The sequence below is a fragment of the Panthera onca genome, chromosome B1, assembly GCF_046562875.1.
Source record: "Panthera onca isolate mPanOnc1 chromosome B1, mPanOnc1 haplotype 2, whole genome shotgun sequence".
In the NCBI taxonomy this organism is placed as follows: Eukaryota; Metazoa; Chordata; class Mammalia; order Carnivora; family Felidae; genus Panthera; species Panthera onca.
This window is the reverse complement of record NC_138342.1, coordinates 196559966-196579598: the sequence shown is the minus strand read 5'-3', so window position 1 is coordinate 196579598 and position 19633 is coordinate 196559966. Positions and strand designations below refer to the sequence as shown.

Genomic DNA, 19633 nt, shown 5'->3' with positions numbered 1-19633 from the left:
TAATAGTCTTCCCAAACTTCCTAAACTTCATCCAATCTGCAAGGTCCCCTCTGCCATGTAAAGTAAAATTCCACACATTAGGATGCAGGCATCTTTGGAAGGCAATATTCTGCCTACCACAGGTAGGTCTGAGTTATCTAAACACTGTGTAGTTATACCGATGGGGTTGGAGGTGTTTTAACATAGAGACACGCTGTTAAATTTGTTAGGATTATCTACTGAGATCATATCCTAAAGAGGATGGTTATATATTATATAAAGATGTAGCTTTCTGAAATATACCAACAATCCCTAAAATGCAGACTGTCATACGGTTCCCATCAGTATATACATTCAGACAGAAACCAATTTACATAGAGTATTATCCGTATATTCTGTCTCAGCAATTGCATCTAAGTAATTCCTATATTCTCGTTTTCAGTCAGCTACTTTTCTTTGGTTGGCCCCAATTCATACAGACATATACACACACAAGAAACTACCATGTGCACATGGGTGGTTTAGAAGCCCCTGTCAATACCCTAAATGTCTATGTCCTCACTGTTTCAGTAAATACCAGTACCCCAGCTGCCTTGCTCCTTGGCTGGGATAACTCTGAGTTGCACATTCTACGCTGATTCCCAGAGTAACCCAGTGGAATTAAACTTCAGATGCTCTCAGCAGTAGCTCGCTTGATAAGGGACTGGCTCTTCTCCCATCCAGTCTCAGTTGTTGATCACCTCCTTATAAATGTACCCTTGCATCATCTCCCAAATAAACTCCTTGCCTCAAAATCCCCATCTCAAAGTCTACTTCTAGGAAACCGCAACTAATGACCCCATTGGTATACGTATATTCATAGTCACATAGCTATCAATGTGTTATCAATGTGTCCATGAGTTTGTATCTTTAACATGAATGCATTACTGCATTACTGTAAGGCCAGTCTGGTATTTTTAGTTAGGCAATTCAAGTCAACAGGTGTATTATGTGTCCAGTTAATTTTTGCACGATGTGTTATGCAAAGACTATATTCCTCTGCCAAAGATTATTTTGTAGATATCTTCTTTGATATCGTAACTTAATGAAATAATTTGTCGCAAGGGGATAACATGGCATAGAGACTGAAGAATCCAGGTAAAGTTCTAATGTCTGACAAAGCTGAGTTCAAATTCTGCCTCTACCACTGAACATACTCACTGGCTTTGGGCAAGGTAATTAACCTCTCAAATCTCTGATTTTGACAAATGCTAAATAACAGTAACAGCATTAAACTCATAATGATGTCCTCAGAGTTATGTGAAATTATATTTTCTTATTTAACAAAATGTACTCAACACTTCTAGATATTCTTTGAATGCCAGACATTATTCTAGGTTCTGGGCATTTGACTGTGAACCAAACACTCCAAACCCTTAGAGTTTCTGGTGGAGAGACAGAATCAATTAAGAAATAAAGCAATAAATCAAAAAGAAAATGAAGAATCGTGCTGAAGCTGAAACCAGAACAACAACACAAGAGCCAGCCATGCTCCTCTAGGGAAGAACATTCCAGGCTCTATGGAAAGAATGTGTTTACATGGTAGACAAAAAAATGTGGGGATGTAGTCTTTTGAGAAAAGGGATGGTGTGGCACAGTGTCATGGGGGTGAAGTCAAAGAGGGTCAGAGGCCAGGTCTTAGCATCTATGGTTGGGAGTCTGGATTTTAGTCTGGATGTGATGGAAAGAAGCCACTGGTGGGCTGGGATTTAGGAATGATATCATCTCATTTACAATTTTAGAAAAACCTCAGCTGTCATGGTTAGATTAGATTCAAAGAGGGTGAAGCGTGGCAATAGGACAATTTGGTTCTGTTACAATCATCTAAGCAAGGGATAACAATGCCCTAAGTTAGGATAGAGGTACAGTGAAATTAAGTGGATTTGGGATTCATTTGAAAGGAAGAGAAGCCTTGAGTTGCTGATAGATGGCTGGAGGTTTAGGCAAAGAATAGAAAAGATCTTGGATGTTTCCCAGATTCATTATACACATTACACAGAAGGCTAGGCTTCTAGGCTTGCTGAATGTCTAGAACATATTAAGCTCTCAGTATATGATAGCAACATGATAAACCTTGGTGGAAAGAGAATTTAAACGCAGACCAGTAAAATGAGGAATATAAATGGAGACAGTATGTTAACAGGCAGCAGAAATAAATATATGGATAGAACAATTATTCATTACCAATACGTATATTTTTTTCTGAGCACCGTTTATAATCCACACATATCTATTGAATGTTAAGGGCTGTAAAGGGACATACATATGGTACCAGTCTTTTTTTTTAAATTTTTAATGTTTATTTATTTCTGAGAGAGAGACAGCACGAGCGGGAGAGGGGCAGAGAGAGGGAGACACGGAATCTGAAGCAGGCTCCAGGCTCTGAGCTGTTAGCACAGAACCCACCACGGGGCTCAAGCTCATAAAATGTGAGATCATGACCTGAGCCTAAGTCAGACACTCAATCAACTGAGCCACCCAGGGCCCCCCATATGGTACCAGTCTTGGTGTTAATACATATTAAATGCCAAATGAATGCAATAGGCAGTGATGGCCACACAGGAGTTCAGAAGACAGAGGATCACTGGATCTGTGACATAAACTCAGAATTTCAATATAGAAATTACATTATCTACTTCTAACCTAAGCCATGCAATACTGTGCACTGGAAATTCAATCGAAATAGACAGTCTGATCTGTTAGAAACTATTTCAAACAGACAATAGCAGAGAGCAACACACTGCTTCCACAGTTAAATCACAGATATTGCATTCTAATGTAAATTCTAAGGCAGGCATTACCAACTCAGAGACTTAAAGGAATATCAAATAGACCAAAAATTTCTCTTTTAATACTGTACATTTTATGGTCTTTATTAACATTTCTTATGATTAGTCATCTTTTGAGTTCAGTTTTTAAATTCTTTTTTCTACCTGAACATACATTCTGCCAGCTCCCTTCACAATTTTCATCAGCTTTCAATTCTCTTTCCATACACCTCATTCTCGTATAATTAGTCCTATGTTTAAACAGCAACAGTCCTCTTTAATCTCCTTGAAAATTAACCTCATTATAGATGCAATATCATTTTGGGAAATGATAATTTATTATATTCAATATATTGCCTTGTCCTAAATTTCCATAAAAGTGAAAGCATAATTTCGCTGGGCATTTTCTGTATTTCATGAAATTATGTATCCTAGATCTTAGTACTATCTTGTGTAAATTTCTCACTTGTTCATTCAATAACACACATTTGTTGGTCATTCAATTATGTGTTGGTCATTCAATTTGTTTTTAACTTGTAGAAGGGAAGAAAATGATTTAGGCATGGTCCTGTTAGAGTGAGAGATGAAAAATATTCCCAAATAATAGTCATTAGTAAAAGGAAGGAAACATTGGTTACCAGCAGCAAATAAAACCCCATTATAGATCTGAGGCTTCATTTTTAGAGGACAGACATAAGCTTAATTGCTTCTGCTTTTCTCACTAAGGTTTATTCCTCACCATTCAGAGAGGCCACACTCAGTTACCTTGCTGATGAAATACTGAAGGAAGATCCTGAAGTTAGATATACTTCCCAGTAGTAAATTCACATTTAGGTGAACAAGTACAAGCATCAGTCACACCAGACACTTTGTAGTGCTAGGACATGCACATCCTTTTAATCTTGGCAGCCGGCACTAGAAAACCTCCTTGCTGTTCACTACCGTTGAATTAAATGTGGTTATCTATCCGGATCCGTGCCAGGGAGGATATAAAGTCCATCAGTAGGTAGCTTCCCAAATGGGACACCAACCATTCTGGACTTGCTGCTTTTTCTCGCTTTGTGTAACTTTTCCCCGGAAAATGAGCTCTTCCTCAAGCCCTGGTTATTAGCAGAACAGCTTCTGTCTTGTATCCAAAGTCTGAAACCTTCCCATGACGTCCACCTCAGGGCCCATGATTGCGTTCAGATACCAGACATTATACCCAAGCTGCCAATCTCTTGGCTCCTGAGATGCTCAGGTTCTAACTCTTGTCTGCACTTACACTATCACACGGCCATTCCTAGAACAGTCCCCTGATGTCTTCCATGTATTTAGTCTTGAGTGGCATTTGCTCGGTGCTACGCCAGCCTTCCTGTGCTTGTCCCACTGCACCCGCATCCAGGGACAGCACAGCCAGGATCACTTACCTTCTGGTCCACTGCTAGCTACTGAGCTCCATTTTAAAGGCACTAGGAGAGTTTCCCATTAAAAGAACCAGGAGACTTTCTGAAATACTAAGAAACTCTCACCGGAGGGATAATTATGTCATTAAAAGTATCTGCCTTCCTAAAAGAGAACCTGTAAAGTCACAAATGAATTGGAAAAATTCACAAATACAAAAGAAGCTAAAATAGCATCTGACCAAAGTAAAAACTCAGTTAACTGCACTACCTACTGAAATTTATAATTGTCAGGATAAATTTTGCTTAATTTATGCTTAGAGATTACATTTAACAGGCTTCCCTTTGAAAAGACTTCTTAGATGTGGCATTTCTGGGTTGAGCCAATTCATTTAGGAGAACAGAGGGAGAAGGTACTTGTGTATTTATCATACAGAAAAATGAAAATAGTTAACAGCCAGGAGGACACAAAACAAATAAAAAATGAAGTAATGCAGTCATTCAAATCACATTCTTGTGGAACAGAATATGAAAAATAGAGAATATTCTATTTTAAAATTGTGCTATGAAACAGTATTTTAAGCATGGTTTAATTTTTCCAACTGTAGCCTGGAAAAATATAGGGCAAAACATGGTAAGCACTTATAGTAATGTTACAGATGGTCATTTTAATATATTTCTGACTTTCAAAAATTACCTATCAAGATCTAACACATGTTTAGACAAGCAATTCAAAACAAGGCTATTAAAAACATTTTTTTCTTAATGTTTATTTATTTTTGACAGAAAGCAAGAGCAAGCGTGAGCTGGGGAAGGGCAGAGAGAGAGAGACAGAGGATCTGAAGTGGGCTCCAGATGGATAGCAGTGAGCCCGGTGTGGGGCTCAGGCTCATGAACTGTGAGATCATGACCTGAGCCAAAGTCAGACACGCAACAGACTGAGCCACCCAGGTGCTCCCCAAAAAGGCTATTTCTAATTGACTTTTATGCATATGTTTTGACTAGATTACTAAGCAACAGTCTTTCCTTATATAGCTATCTCCGACAAATAAAAAATAATTCTCCAAGGAAAACTATCTTTTAGTGGTTGCTGGGTTTAATCAGACTCAGTTAAGACCAGCTACAATGTCTTCACATGTCTACTTTTTGTAATACGTATATATCCACCTGTTGACTGACGGCTCTCTAGGGCAGCAGGTAAGGAGGAAATGTAATAAGAATTCTATGCTGTAACAAGCTTTCAGTGTTTCCTTTTCTTATCCAACAGCCCCCCTCAGCAGTCTACTCCAGACCTTTTTTCATACAACCTCAAGTTCTCTGTGAAACACAGAATGAAAGAATCATTTTCTCTGGCCAATTTTTTCCCATGCATAGGGTTTGAAAAAGTCCTATTTATTCCCCCAGAAATATGCCATTCATTAATAATCTGCGGATTCCAAAACAAAGAATTATTTTTTAAAGAACTGAACAAACACCACATTGAGGCGGCTCCAGATGGCATCAATCTCAGTTAGGATGTTGTCTAAGCTTATTACTACTCATCGTATCAGCAATCGTTTTGCTCCCGGTAAAATCACTCAAAGTCAGCATAAACAAGTTTGGCGTGCTGTGTGTCTGGCCTAGTGAGCAAGGCTAGGCCTCCCAGGAATTTAAAATGGTCTGTTCCCTAAAGTGAAAAAGTTCTGTGTTTTCCTGCTACTGATCTAACAAAAGCAAGTGACAGTTTTTGAAAAATAAAAATTAGTGCATGATCACAGTGCTTTTATGGAAGTGTCCTAAAACTTCTATGAAATTAAATACCACAATTGAGAAGCAAATGTATTTATTTCCTCTTGCTGGACATTTTCCCTCAAATATCAGTGAATACTCTAATATAAACTATCTTTAACCTAGTATCGGTGAATATAAAAACAGCTGCTATCATTTGTAGTGACTATATACACATGGAGGTTTTCTGGGGAGCAAACACATAGTTTTTATAGATGATCCCTAAAACAAAAACAAAACTATGCCACAGAGTTACTAAGATTGTAGGAATTGATAAAGTTGAATACTACATCAAGGACAACAATGAATTGATATAAATTGTCAGACAGATTCCCTGTGCACATTATATACATGCCCATATAACATTAGAAAAATAAACACATACTTAGCACCTAGGCTAATTATATCTTATGGTACACACAAATAATACAGAGGGAGGGGCATGCAGGCTCATCACACACAGATGGAAGGATCAACGGGGAGAGAGAAAGGCATGGAGTATAAATGGGGTGAAAGAAAGTACTAGAATTCAGAGTTGGAGGACATCATCAGTCTGAGAAGAAAATATGGGCAGAGAGACAAAGGTAAGAGAGGGATAGTGACTAAAGTCCAGCTGTCTCTGACCTGTGTATTAATTTTATTTAGAATAATCAATGTATTCAGTATAACCAAGCAATGTCCCATGCGTTTGTACCAACTAAGCTTAGGAAGGAAGTGAAAATTGTCTACCTTACCCTGCATCTATGACTAGAGATGCCCATGGCTGTGCAGCTGGTACCGCTGAGAATTGGTATCAGAAGCAGACACAGAACACAAGTCCTTAAAATCACCGAGTCTTAAGGACAATCCTAAAATCTCTTATAAAAATGAATTAGTTACTTCTAACCATTTGGTAGAAGAGATGTTTTCTAAAAAGGGATCTATCAACCGACCGACCGACCGACCTATGTACATATAAAAGTGTCCGTGTGTGTGCATCCCATATACAGTGAAAGTCTGGTAAGAAAATAAAGATTCCTAGGAAGCCAAAAATGAAGTGAAAGAGGGAAATCACAGATGAAGGAAGCACTCAAGTCATATTCACTCTGGAATGAGAAACAGGTGCTTTGGCTGGTGAACTTGGGCTTTGAGATTGATCGTGTCAGAGAAGACAGAGCCAAGAACTCCCCTGGATTTGGAAGTCTGATAGAATATTCCTGTATTAAGCTAGAACACCCAAAGTCTACAGTGTCCCCTCAGTACAAGGGCAAACTAGAAGAAAGCCGCAGGAGACAGCAGGAGTTGCTACCTCAACATTTCTTCCGGGTGAAAGAGGGGAAGAACTCTCTTCCTTGTGAGGTGATCATAAAAGAGCTCTCCTCGTGGTCTGTGTTCTGAAAAAATCTACCTGTGCAGTTCAAGCAGACTTTAACCAAATCTACCTTTGAAAGTGGTCTCTATTTATGATGTCCACAGGTGCCTAACACAGCAAACACAAATCTGCTCTACAGAAATTCATCCTCAATCCACCTAGATATAGTTCCAAAAAAAAAAAAAAAAAAGTCCAAAATGAAAAACCAGAAAACATATTTCTATTCATAGAAAAATACATATTTGGGGGATATTTTTACACTAAAATCTCGCTACGTTGAAAAATGGGGGGGGGGGGAGGGGGATGAAAGAACTACAGGTACAAAATGTTACCACGGATGAATTACAGAGACTTGGTGTTAAGGGGACAAGTATCTTATGAAAAAGCTTTGATTTTCTGATTACAGGTGATAAAACTGAGCTCTCACTAGGTAGGTATTTCACACAGTAAGTGGAATTCAAATCACAAACCTATCCAAAACTTTGTTCCCTTAGTCACCGAGCCATCCTAACCAGATAATTATTAAGATGGCTTGTTTAGTGAATGTCACTTGTAACCATCATGGGTGCAGCTTCTGCTCAGGACTAGAACATACAAGATAAAATTGAAGACAGCATACGCATATTGGAATATCTAACTGCAGAGGTGGCCAAGGCTTCAGGAGTCAGGATGATGGATAGAAAAAACTCAGAAAGCTGGGCTGACATTTTCAGCACTACCCTTGGATAATATGCCAGTCCTCGCATGGGTAAGAGGCTGAACATTCGGGCAAAAAGCAACATAGAAGTTAAAAGTGGGGACTTCTGGCAATCTGCTGGGTTGAAAAGAGGGAACATTGAAGTTTGGGCCTGCAGGGAAAGTCAGGCTTGGAGGGGCTCACATCCTGAGAGACGGTAAGACAAGAGAAGCAATCTGACATTTCTAGTTTTCCTTTTGGGGCACTGGATAAGATTTTCAAACTGTCCAGGGCAAGAAGCAAAGTAACAAGCAAAAATCTGAAAAGTATGGGGTGTTTTCAGCGGTATCACAGTGCTCAGAAACCACAGTTGGAGTTCAGGACCCACCGAGGAGCAACGATGGCTCCCAGATAAATCCCCTGAGTGTACTCCCTTGGAGCATGGGCGAACCACAGCAGCCTGACCCACACCCAGACTGCAGACAAGCCTCTAGGCACGCCACCCTCTGACTGAACTGGGGTGGCCTGTCCCCATCTTAGCTGACTAGCAGAGGACAAAGTAAACCCTCTCTGAAAGAACAAGCCTAATTCAGTTTTAACTCTTCATATCCGATGCCAGGCACTTAATCAATAATGTTCAACCACACTTGCAAATTAGATGAAGAAAACAAAATCACAGAAAAAGTATGCAATAAAAATAAAACCATAGATAAGCCAGATATTGAAACAGGTATTGCAATATGTGTGACTAGTATGGGTAAGAACATAGAAGGCAAGATGAAGAATGTTATCAGGGAAACTGAATTTATCAAAGAAAAAACAGCAATTTGAGAACTGTAAAACATACTAACTGAAAACACAGGGATCTCAGTACAATGGATTAACAGTATTAGGACAAAGGGAGGATCAGTGAACTGGAAGATAGGTCAGTAGAAAACCCCCACAGGAAACTAGAGGAAAAGCCTAATAGACACAGACAACACAAAAATTTGATGCAGAAATAGAGGGCACAGTGAGGATGTCTAACATACATTCAATTGGAGGATGGAGACTACAGGACAGAAGAAATATTGGACGAAATGATTTAGAATTTTCCAAAATAATAATAAAAACAGTCAAGCTACAGACTGAAGAATTTCTATGAACTCCAAGCACATTAAATACAAAGGAAGCTAGACCTAAAAGTGTAACAGAACTACTGAAATCCAAAAACAGAAAACCCCAAAAGCCAACAAGGAAGCTCATTTCTTGTTCAAAGGAGTAATAACATTGACAGTGGAAACAATGAAATCAGAACAAGGGCCGGGGGAGAAAAATCTTTAAAACAGGGATAGGAGCACCTGAGTGGCTCAGTCAGGTAAGTGTCAGACTCTTCATACCAGCTCCGGTCATGATCTCATAGTCATGAGATCAAGGCCCACACTGAGCTCCATGTGCAGCATGGAGTCTGCTTGGGGTTCTCTCTCCCTCTCTCTCTGCTGCTCTCCCCTCTCCCTCAAAATAAACAAATGCTAAAAAATAAAATAGGTAAAGAAAAAAATGCCAATGTAGAATACTATACCCGGAAAAGTTAGGCAATGGAATGCAAAGGCAAATCCCCTTTGCAGTGGCATCAAAATGTCAAATACCCGGGCACCAACGAGGCAGTCGTGCAAAACCTCTACACAAAAAGAAAAAAAGGTTTTGTACAACTGAAAGAAATTTTTAAAAACCTAAATAGAAGGCTCAATATTGCTAGATATGCCAGTTTTCCTTAATTCATCTTCAGATTCAATGCAATTCCAACATATGTAGTCAAGGCAACATCCAAAACAAACTGGAAATATTTGTACCATATATCGAGTCTTTCTAGGAAACAAACAAACAAAAAATGCACACAACACTAACACAAGACAAATAGAGTGAAATAATAAACAGACAATCCGGAAAGGAACTGCGTATGTATAGAGAGAACACTTTTACAAGGGTAACACCAAGGATCAGTGGTAAAACACACGGAGGTAATTAGATATCTAAATAGAAAATATTTGTCCCGACTCATACTCCTCTTGCTGTACAAATAATTCCAGGTTCATTATACATCTGTGGAAGGTAAAAACACTAAAGCTTCTTGAAGAATACCTTCATGACACTGGGTAGACAAAGATTCCTTAAAATTTTTAAGAAAAAATTTATTCTTTTTAAGATATAAAAGTCATTAATCATAAAAGGAAGGAAAATCACGCTACGATTAAAATTTGAAAACTGTGGCCATTGAATAAAATAAAAAAGCAAGGCCAGTAGTAGGTGGAAGAAAATACTTGAAATATATATCTTAAAAAAGTCTGGTATCCAGTCACATATATTTATTTTAAAAATCAACTGAGGGGTGCCTGGGTGGCTCTGTCAGTTAAACGTCCAATTTCGGCTCAGGTCATGATCTCACGGTTCATGAGTTCAAGCCCCTCTTAGGGCTCCATGCTGACAGCTCAGAGCCTGGAGCCTGCTTGGGATTCTGTGTCTCCCTCTCTCTCTGCCCCTCCCCTGCTCTCACACTCTGTCTGTCTGTCTCTCTAAAATAAACAATAGAAAAAACAATTGCAAAGAAAGATATACAGCCAAACAGAAAAATGAGCAAAATATATGAGCAGGCATTTTTATAATGAAGATATCCAAAATGGGCAAAAACAAAAACAAAAACAAAAACCCTTATAAAAACGTGTCCAGCTTCATTACAGTCACCATGGGAAGGCAAAATGAAACCACGATGAAATAGGATTATGTAATAACCAGAATGGCTAAAATGGAAAAGGGTGACAGAATCAAGCGTTTGACCAGGATGTGAACAAAAACTGGGTTGGGACATTTACTCTCCTCCTGCACGTCCCTGCCTCACCACAGATATGAGCCTGTGTGCATGCCACACACCAGATCCTGCTGGAGATCGAGTCCCTCCGTCACTTCCAGGACCACCCCCTCACCCTGCTCCTGCAGGACCCAGGTGCTTAGGGCTTCCCACGGCTGCTAAGGCCCTGGGTACTTCCTGAACACCCACACCTCCTTAAACATATCCTCATTAAATTCTCTTCGATTAAAACATTTCTAGAATCCTGGTTGCTATTCCCTTGCAGAGATTTTGGTTTTTGCTCTGTGTGAAATAGGGAGCTATTCTAGGGCCTTCAATAGAAGAGGGCTGTGATGTGACTTGCGTTCTAAAAGGATTATTCTGTTTGCTCCGTTGCGAATACTCTATGAAGGGGTTAAGGATACAACCAGAGAGACTAGAGAACACAGCACTGTCTCACTGTGATCCCCGTGAGACACAACCGTGGCTCAGAACAGGACAGGTCACAGTAGATGTGGTGAGACGTGGTTAGATTCCGGATATACTTTGAAGGCTTAGCCAAGCAGGCTCGATTCCCATATTTGGATTTGGGGCAGGAAAGAAGGAAGGAAGGAAGTCAGGGATGACTCCCTACATTTTGACTTGTCCATCTTGAAGCACTTTGGTGCCACTGACTGAGTTAGGGAAAAGCTGTGGATAAGGCAGTCTGATCAGGGGTGAATATGTCTGATCAGTCTGATCAGTCTTTGAATATGTTAAACTTGGAATGTCTCTCACCCGTCCGAGTGGAAATGTCAAACAGGGAGATGAGAAGAGAGTTGGTTACGTTCTGAAGTTCAGAAAGTTCAGAAGAGGGATCTGGGCTGAAGACACTATTGGGGGACATTGAGAACCACGGGCCTGGGTTGCGTCACCAAGAGAGAGTGGACACCAGAACAGAGGGCATGGGGTGGGGCTGGGGGCACTTGGGTATTAAAAATCCAGGAAGAAGAACGGCCAGTAGTTCAGGTTCTCTTTTCCGCACCGGCGCTGGCTGGCAGGGACAGACCGCCCCTCCCAGGCTGGCCAATTCTTAGAGGTTCAAGGGCTGCAGCTGGGAGCATGCTTTTGACAAGCAAACTCACCAGTCCAGAGGCGCACCTGCTCTAGCTGGCCCTTACACCCCCTGAGGCACTTCTTCTTTGCCTTCATCGTCCCCCACGCCCCCAGGCCAGTTACCAGGCAACCTGGGACCACCCCTCCAGTGTAGAGCCCGCTGACATTTTTCAGACCAGCCAATCCTAACCCCTAACCGGTTCACCATGCCTTGCTATGCCTTTCCTGTGGAAACTCTGCTTTTGCCTCACTCCTGCTCTCTGCCTCCTCACCAAAATCTTCCCCTGTGGCCACGCATGGCTTGTGGGGAGCTCTTCCTGTGAGTATTATAGACTTTGTTTTCTTGCGTCTCTCTTGTGACTCCTCTCGTGGCCACATCTGACTGACCATCCCAGAAAAGAACACAGAACACAAAGTTCTGATGATGGTTCGCTGGCTTCAGCAACATGGAGATCACTGGTATCTTGCAAAGAGCAATGTATTATTTATATTTAATTAATAGTATTTAGCCAGTAGATATTCCATTAATAAATGGATGTTTAGATGAACTTTATTCCATCTGTGGGCCTTTGATCACAAAACATTAATTAAGGACTCTGAAGGCAAGAGTGTGAATCACACGGATGGAGTTAAATATTTTTCCAGGGCCTGGAGAGAGAACTAGGGCTTTATCAGTAGTTAACATGAGGCACTGCTTTACATGAGCTCTCTTACAGTGCTGTAAGGAATACACTATTTCCTCCAATTTATAGTGGAGAACCTGACTCAGGAGTCTTAAGATCTCACAGCTATTAAAGTGCAGTGCTAATTTCAAATTCAATTCTGACCCCAAAGTCCAAGTGGTTTCAACTACCCTATGTTCTCTGAGAGTAAAACAGAATGAAAGGATTATAAAAGGCTTACTTGAATTAACTGGGAATCAAATCTGGGTCCCTGTACTCCCCCAAATTACTATCTTATGCTAACCTATGCTAAAAGAAAATTTTATATGTTTACAAAATATATAAAACATATTCCTACAAGGCTTGGCAAGAAACATCTACTTACTAGAAAATAAGTTTTCAGGCAACTTAAAAAATATAATTACACATGATCTTAGAAACAGTCATTCTGAAAAACAAAATTCACCTAGCTTAAACATTCAAACTTCCAATTGTAAGTACATCTTATTCCTTTTTTCTCATCAAACTGAAAATATTTAGAACTACACTAACAAAACCAGAGTAACTCCTACCCCTGGCTACCCAAAGACTTCAATCAGTATTATTGCTTGAAATTAATCAGCTATTTAAAAAAAAAACAAAAACAGAAACAAAACTGTTAGTAAAAACCTTTTTTTTAAATGTTTATTTTTGAGAGAGAGAGAGAGACAGAGAGCAAGCAGGGGAGGGGCAAAGAGAGGGAGAAACAGAATCCGAAGCAGGCTTCAGGGCCTGAGCTGTCAGTACAGAGCCCGATGCAGGGCTTGAACCCACAAATTGTGAGATCATGACCTGAGCCGAAGTCAGACGCTTAACCGACTGAGCCAGTCGGGTGCCCATAGTAAAAATCTTTTCTAAACACATTTAGCAAGTATATTTAGCTACCCATAAAGTCTCTTTCCAGATGTGACAAGTCATTCCATTGAAAAGGATAAATCCTAACATCACCAACATTATTATTGTGGAAACATTCTAATATATTAGTCACTAGAATGACTTTCTAAACATATTTACCCAGTTTATTTGGCTATGTATGAAGTCTCTTTTCAAACCTGACATGTTATTTCCAGTGACCTGAATAGGGTATTTCCCTGAGACAGCACAATGGCAGAAAGTCTCCAGGCAGACTTTCCAAACAGAGAATAAGAATGTATCTAATGTATTTTCAGCTTTGGAATTATCTATTCCTATTATCGTGTCCTCTGGACCACTGCCCCTGAAAAACAACTGAGCTCCTATTTTCGCCAACAGACATTCTCCTGAGTTGGTTTAAAGCAATCGGGACAGACAGTTCAATAAAAGCGGTGAGAATTCCACTAAGGCCTAATACATCATCTTGTTTTTCCATGTGGTGAGCGCCTTCTCCCTGCCCGGCCGCCATCCACAGGGTGGCATCGTAGAACACACGGGAAGATGCTCACATCTGGTAGTCATGCCGTGCACACCCCACCTGGTCCTGTGTGAGGACAACACAGCCGGATCCGTACCAGGCGTTTTACTGGGGGGGTGAGGCCACTGACTCCGTCCCCGTCTCAGGGCTAGTTTCCGTCCTTATCTCGGGGGTGTGATCTGTAAATCAACACAGTGAAGTCGGGATGATGGTACTCTGTTGGAGTGGGCTGCGATCTGACAGCAGCCGTGCCCCACTCTTCCAGCAGAACCGTGTGAGGGAAGGAGACAGGGGACGTCTCCATCAGTACCAAGCTGGCCTCACAAACAATACAGCTCCACGAAGAGGAAAGACTGAGCACGTTAAGTTCATGCCTTAAGCAATGGTGATGACTCCATTGTCAGAAAGAAGCCACGTCAAATCTGAAATGTTTCCATGTCCAACCTCACAGCAAATATAGAGTAAAAGAAAAATCGACACCAATATATTACTGAAAAAATTTTAAATGAAGTGGGTTATATTTACTTGGGGTGGTAGTATTGTCCTATACTGAAATCCACACCCCTCGAGTATTTTTCAAGAACACTAGATTTTTCCGGTCTTTCCCTTCTCTGTTACTGCACTTACTTTTGACACAATACAATTAGCAAGTTTAAATTCTCATGTTCTATAAATGTTTCATAAAGGCACTATCTCTCCAAACTAGATTTTTTTTTAAATGTTTATTTGTGAGACAGAGAGAGAGAGACAGAGCATGAACGGGGGAGGGTCAGAGAGAAAGGGAGACACAGAATCCGAAGCAAGCTCCAGGCTCTGAGCTGTCAGCACAGAGCCCGATGCGGGGCTCGAACTCAGACCCCGAGATCATGAACTGAGCCGAAGTCGGACGCTTAACCGACTGAGCCACCCAGGCGCCCCTCCAAACTGGATTTTTAAATCTTTTGAAGAGTCGAAAGGTCTTGTGTGATACATTCATATTGCTTAAAAATCAACGCTTCAGTGACATTAATCTTTCAGATAAGTATTTAAGGGACACAGCGATGTTGCAGGCGTGAGGAAAAACGTGAGAAATTTCAGGGGGAAAGCTACAAATCATACTGATACCACGCTACAAACACTGCTACTCAAAATCCATTCTCCTTTTCTTCCTTAGGGAGCGAGTTCCAATATTGCTTGAAGGTGCATAGATTTTATTTCTTAGCCTCTCTTGCAGCTAGAGATGGCCACAGGACGGTTGTGGGAAGTGTAAGTTCCAATCTGCCAGGGATTTCTGAGCAAGCTGCTGCTTTCCTGTTAGGACGTCCGCTTCCTGTCTCCGTATCCTTCCTTCCTCCAGACCAGACATAAGGCTGGGAGGAGGCAGCTTTGCTGCAGCCGTGAGAGGGGAAGCGCACAGGGGCTGACACGCGGACAGCCCCGTGGAGCTCCTGGCTGCGCGAGCCCTTAACTGCCCGCTGGGGAGAGAAGGAAACTCAAATTCGCTTAAGCCGCTGAGCTAGAGTTTTGGTACAAATGGCCCGATCCCACTTTAACTGATATTCTCAGAGTAGTTGGCGAGATCACCAGAGGCTGAAATAGAATTCTTTGATGGTATGACACTAACAACAATAATAATAATAATAATAATAATAAAGAACCCAAAGCTAAAAACCAAAAAATCTCTCTCTTCCATCAAAGAACAGACGTACAGAAGCATTAGGGAAAGGAAACAAAAAAGACAAGTATAAAAACAAATTTTTAAAAGGTGCAAAGGACCCTGCAAACAGAAGTGGTAAATAACAGTGGTAGGAAGAAAAATGGGAAGTAGCAGTAATTTTTATTTTATAGCCGAATTCTTTTTTTAATGTAATTTTTTTTAATGTTTATTTATTTTTGAGACAGAGGGAGACAGAGCGCGAGTGGGGGAGGGGCAGAGAGAGAGAGGGAGACACAGAATCTGAAACAGGCTCCAGGCTCTGAGCTGTCAGCACAGAGCCCAACGCGGGGCTCGAACCCACGAACCGTGAGATCGTGACCTGAGCCGAAGTCGGACGTTCAACCGACTGAGCCACCCAGGCGCCCCTTTATAGCCCAATTATTAAAACGAGGTTATGTTTAACTTGCTTCAATCAACACAATATAAATATGATGTATTATACTTAAAAGTGCTAATTTGCAGGAGTCCAGAAAATTCACTTAAGACAACCTCACTTCTTTAGAAAGGCTGAATAATAAGCACGTATCCTTTGCTTGTGGAATAGCCTTGTTCCCAGCACACTGCTCAGAAAAAAGAAAATAAAAAAATCAGTCCTCCACAATACGCAGTTGATTTACAACATGCAATTGACTAAAACTCTTGAATAATGTATCGCATAGGACTATTTAAGGTATAGTTAAGCAAACGATTTTTAATTAAGGAGAAATTGTTAAATACGAATTCTCATCGATACTTTGAATTACTACATTCAGTGATCATTGTGAAAATTAACTTTATGAGCTTTAGGTTTTAAATGTGACAGAAAGTAATAGGTAGTGAATAACTTGAGAAACAAAAAAAAAATCAAAGAATCACTTTTGCTTGCGACTCAGTCCCTGTATTGAGTTATTCCGGTAGTCTACATGTGTGGGGTGTGTCAAACACTTATTTTTGTGGCAACAAAAATGATCTTTCCAGATATAAAACGGCTACCGCATGTAACATGGAAGAATACAAAACTGAAAATTTAGACATCAGAGAAGTGAGAAATGGAAAAGTATGACCACTTCTAGAAATTAAAATAATATCCCAATAAGAAACTTAGTAAGTAAAAATACACGTCATGGTCCATACTGCGTTTTAAGAGAAAAGCATTAGAACACATGCTTTATTTCGTGTTGCTTCCTGCATATGACTGTCTTGATTTGTATTCTCTAGATTGCCAGGTAAAAGGATCTAGCCATCAACTGGTTTAGCCTCAGACTAGAACCACGACTGATCAGATTTTAATGACCAGATATGGTCAAAGTGCCTTGAGCATAGATAGGGAGTCCACTGTACGATTCTGGCTGACCCACCGATAGCCTAACAGTCCCCTAGATGGCAAATAACGTGGCAGAAGTGAATTTAGGACACTTACCCACCCTGGAGTGGAATAAATCCACAGCTCCAAGAGGGAGCCAGTAATTTTCAGGGAGAAGGGCTAGTCAAGTATGAAATCCTTAATCATTGCAGATTACTACAACTGGCCTGTGAGCTCCAGATCCAAAATCTTTCAGCTGAGGGAAAAAAAAAATCTAACTGAAAGAGAACTGTGTTGTGCTTATAAATAAACTTTTATTAGAAAAAGTAAACTAAGGGGCGCCTGGGTGGCTGAGTCGGGTAAGCATCTGACTCTTGGTTTTGGCTCAGGTCATGATCTCATGGTTTGTGAGTTTAAACCCCACATCAGGCTCTGTGCTGACAGTGTGCAGCCTGCTTGGGATTCTCTCTCTCTTTCTCTGCTCCTCCCCTGCTTGTGCTCTGTCTCTCTCTCTCAAAATAAATAAATAAACTTAAAACACAAAGAAAAGTCAACTAACATATCTCTTATTATTTGATGTTTTTCCCCCAAACATTAAGCTGAAACTGTATATCACTATAGGAGGGATTGTACACATTTCAAATTTGTCTTGGACAGAGCTTTTCCTAGGAATGAGTACCCTGTACGTTGGCCAATCACATTCTTGGAGGCACCTCTGAACATTCCATTGGGTTTTATAATTGCACTTAAAGCCATTCATGTGGCATCTGTAAGCACTTGTTGACAGATGTGAAGATGGGCCTCTATGCCATGTACTGTATTTCCAGCTGCTTTAAATTTAAATTAGCATGCTTTCCTAATTTCCCATCTTGATGCTCCGATGACACATTCGGGCTTGTAAAGGCCTGGAATCAAACACAAGTTTTGCACAGCCCAGGTGTTTATTCATTAATCTGAACGAAGATATGAAAATACTTCCTTGTTTGCACATTTTTTCCTCATATTTGAGACTTCTCATCCAGTCTTCTCTCTCTCTAAATCCCATGAGAATTTTCTCTCTAGCTGCCATTTTCTAAACAATTAGAGTTGGTCCAGAGTCACTCTCAAGCTACTAATACTTCTAACGGTGAGAAGGGACAGGAGGTGTACATGTCTTCATAGACACAATTGTTATTTATTTCAGATGTGGCTGGCTTAAAGTATTTACAAAATACGAACATAAATATCATCTTAAGAGAATCCATCAGTCATGCAAAAAATGTTGGATATAAAGATACAAATTATTATAAGTCTAGGGGCAACAGATTGAGGACGTCGTACAAATTTAGAAAGTCACTACACAGTCACATGCTTACATTAATAATTTAAAAAATTTTAGTCCAAAAGTGTTCTTTGTTAAGTATGAAGTATTTTTAAATTTAAGCGACTTTTCTTATTTCCAGGGAAGAAAACAAGAAGAAAAGCAGTGTTTTATCAGAAAAGTGAAAGTTTTCCCATAAATCTTAGATTCTGCCTTATACTTCATTGGCCAGAATATCCTATGCCAGTGCCACCTACAAAGAACACTAGAAAAGAAGTTTATAAATTTTAACCGAGTACATGAAAACTGTTCCATAAAAAAAAGTCACTATTATATATGAAACTTTTAAGCACATAAAAGCTTACATCTTGGAATCTTATAGAATTGTTTTCCTCAGATTTTACTTAATACCATAAATGCTGACACATAGAAGGCAATAACTACTTAGTGAACCAAGTAATCAATTTTATAAAGTAACAGATACGGATATATGATTTATTCTTGGTATATGTAAGGTATCCATTTTATAGTCAGAATGTGCCTAGAAATCTAATTCTTTGACTTCTCTCAGCTCAAAGTTATACTCAAATTCTAATTCTTCAAGTCAAAGAACTTGATGTCTTTTCTGTTTACAATTCAAAATGAAATACATTTTTATTCGGCCCACAATTATAATCACCAAAATACTGAACTTTAGCCAGAACAGTACATAAAAAGGGGAAAAAAATGCATGAGCAACAGGGGACAATATGACTTCACATGCTAATGGTCTAGTTGTGGCCGACTGTATTCTCAGGGTAAATACATTTGCTGGTGAGCTTCGATAACTAATCCATACTGGGTTACATGGAATTTCTACTGATATTTGTTCACAATTATAATTGGAAGCAAGGAAGAGAATGCCCCCCCCCCCCACACACACAAAGAAAGTAAGTGAACGGTCCCCTTCTAGAAAAGAATGCTACCAGAGGGAAAAGTGTTCCTTAAGGTGCCCTACATCAAAGTAAACAAGGGGCGCCTGGGTGATTCAGTTGGTTGAGCGTCAGACTCTTGATTTCAGCTCAGGTCATGAACTCAAGATTCCTGACTATGAGCTGGGATTCTCTCTCTATCCCTCTCCCTCTGCTCCTCCCCCATTTGCACTCTCTCTCAAAATAAATAAACTTAAAAAAAACACAAAGAAAACAAGTATTTGTTCTTCAACAATCATTAAGCTAGCAATCCCAAATTACTTAGCGCTATGACATCTATTACGATCAAATGCGGATTCAAGTAAGAACGACTAATTAAATAATTCTGACTAAATCACCTGGCCCTGCAAGCAAGTTACTTTGTTGAACTGAAGACTTATAAGGGTGAATCTAAACTATACTCATCTTTAAT

At 40.0% G+C, this 19633-nt stretch overlaps 2 protein-coding genes across 3 annotated transcripts in view; one reads left to right on the top strand and one right to left on the bottom strand.

Moving 5' to 3' along the window:
- The window catches only part of LOC144616089 (uncharacterized), a 93481-nt gene extending 74642 nt beyond the window's left edge, over nt 1–18839 (top strand). For both annotated transcript variants that reach the window (XM_078445249.2, XM_078445248.2), the window contains exon 4: nt 18393–18839. In XM_078445249.2, the coding sequence (XP_078301375.1) occupies nt 18393–18435 (43 nt within the window). In that variant the 3' untranslated portion in view covers nt 18436–18839. The remainder of the gene's footprint in view (nt 1–18392) is intronic.
- Nucleotides 1–19633, bottom strand: part of VEGFC (vascular endothelial growth factor C) — a 109641-nt gene that overhangs the window by 75654 nt on the left and 14354 nt on the right. The window lies entirely within an intron of this gene.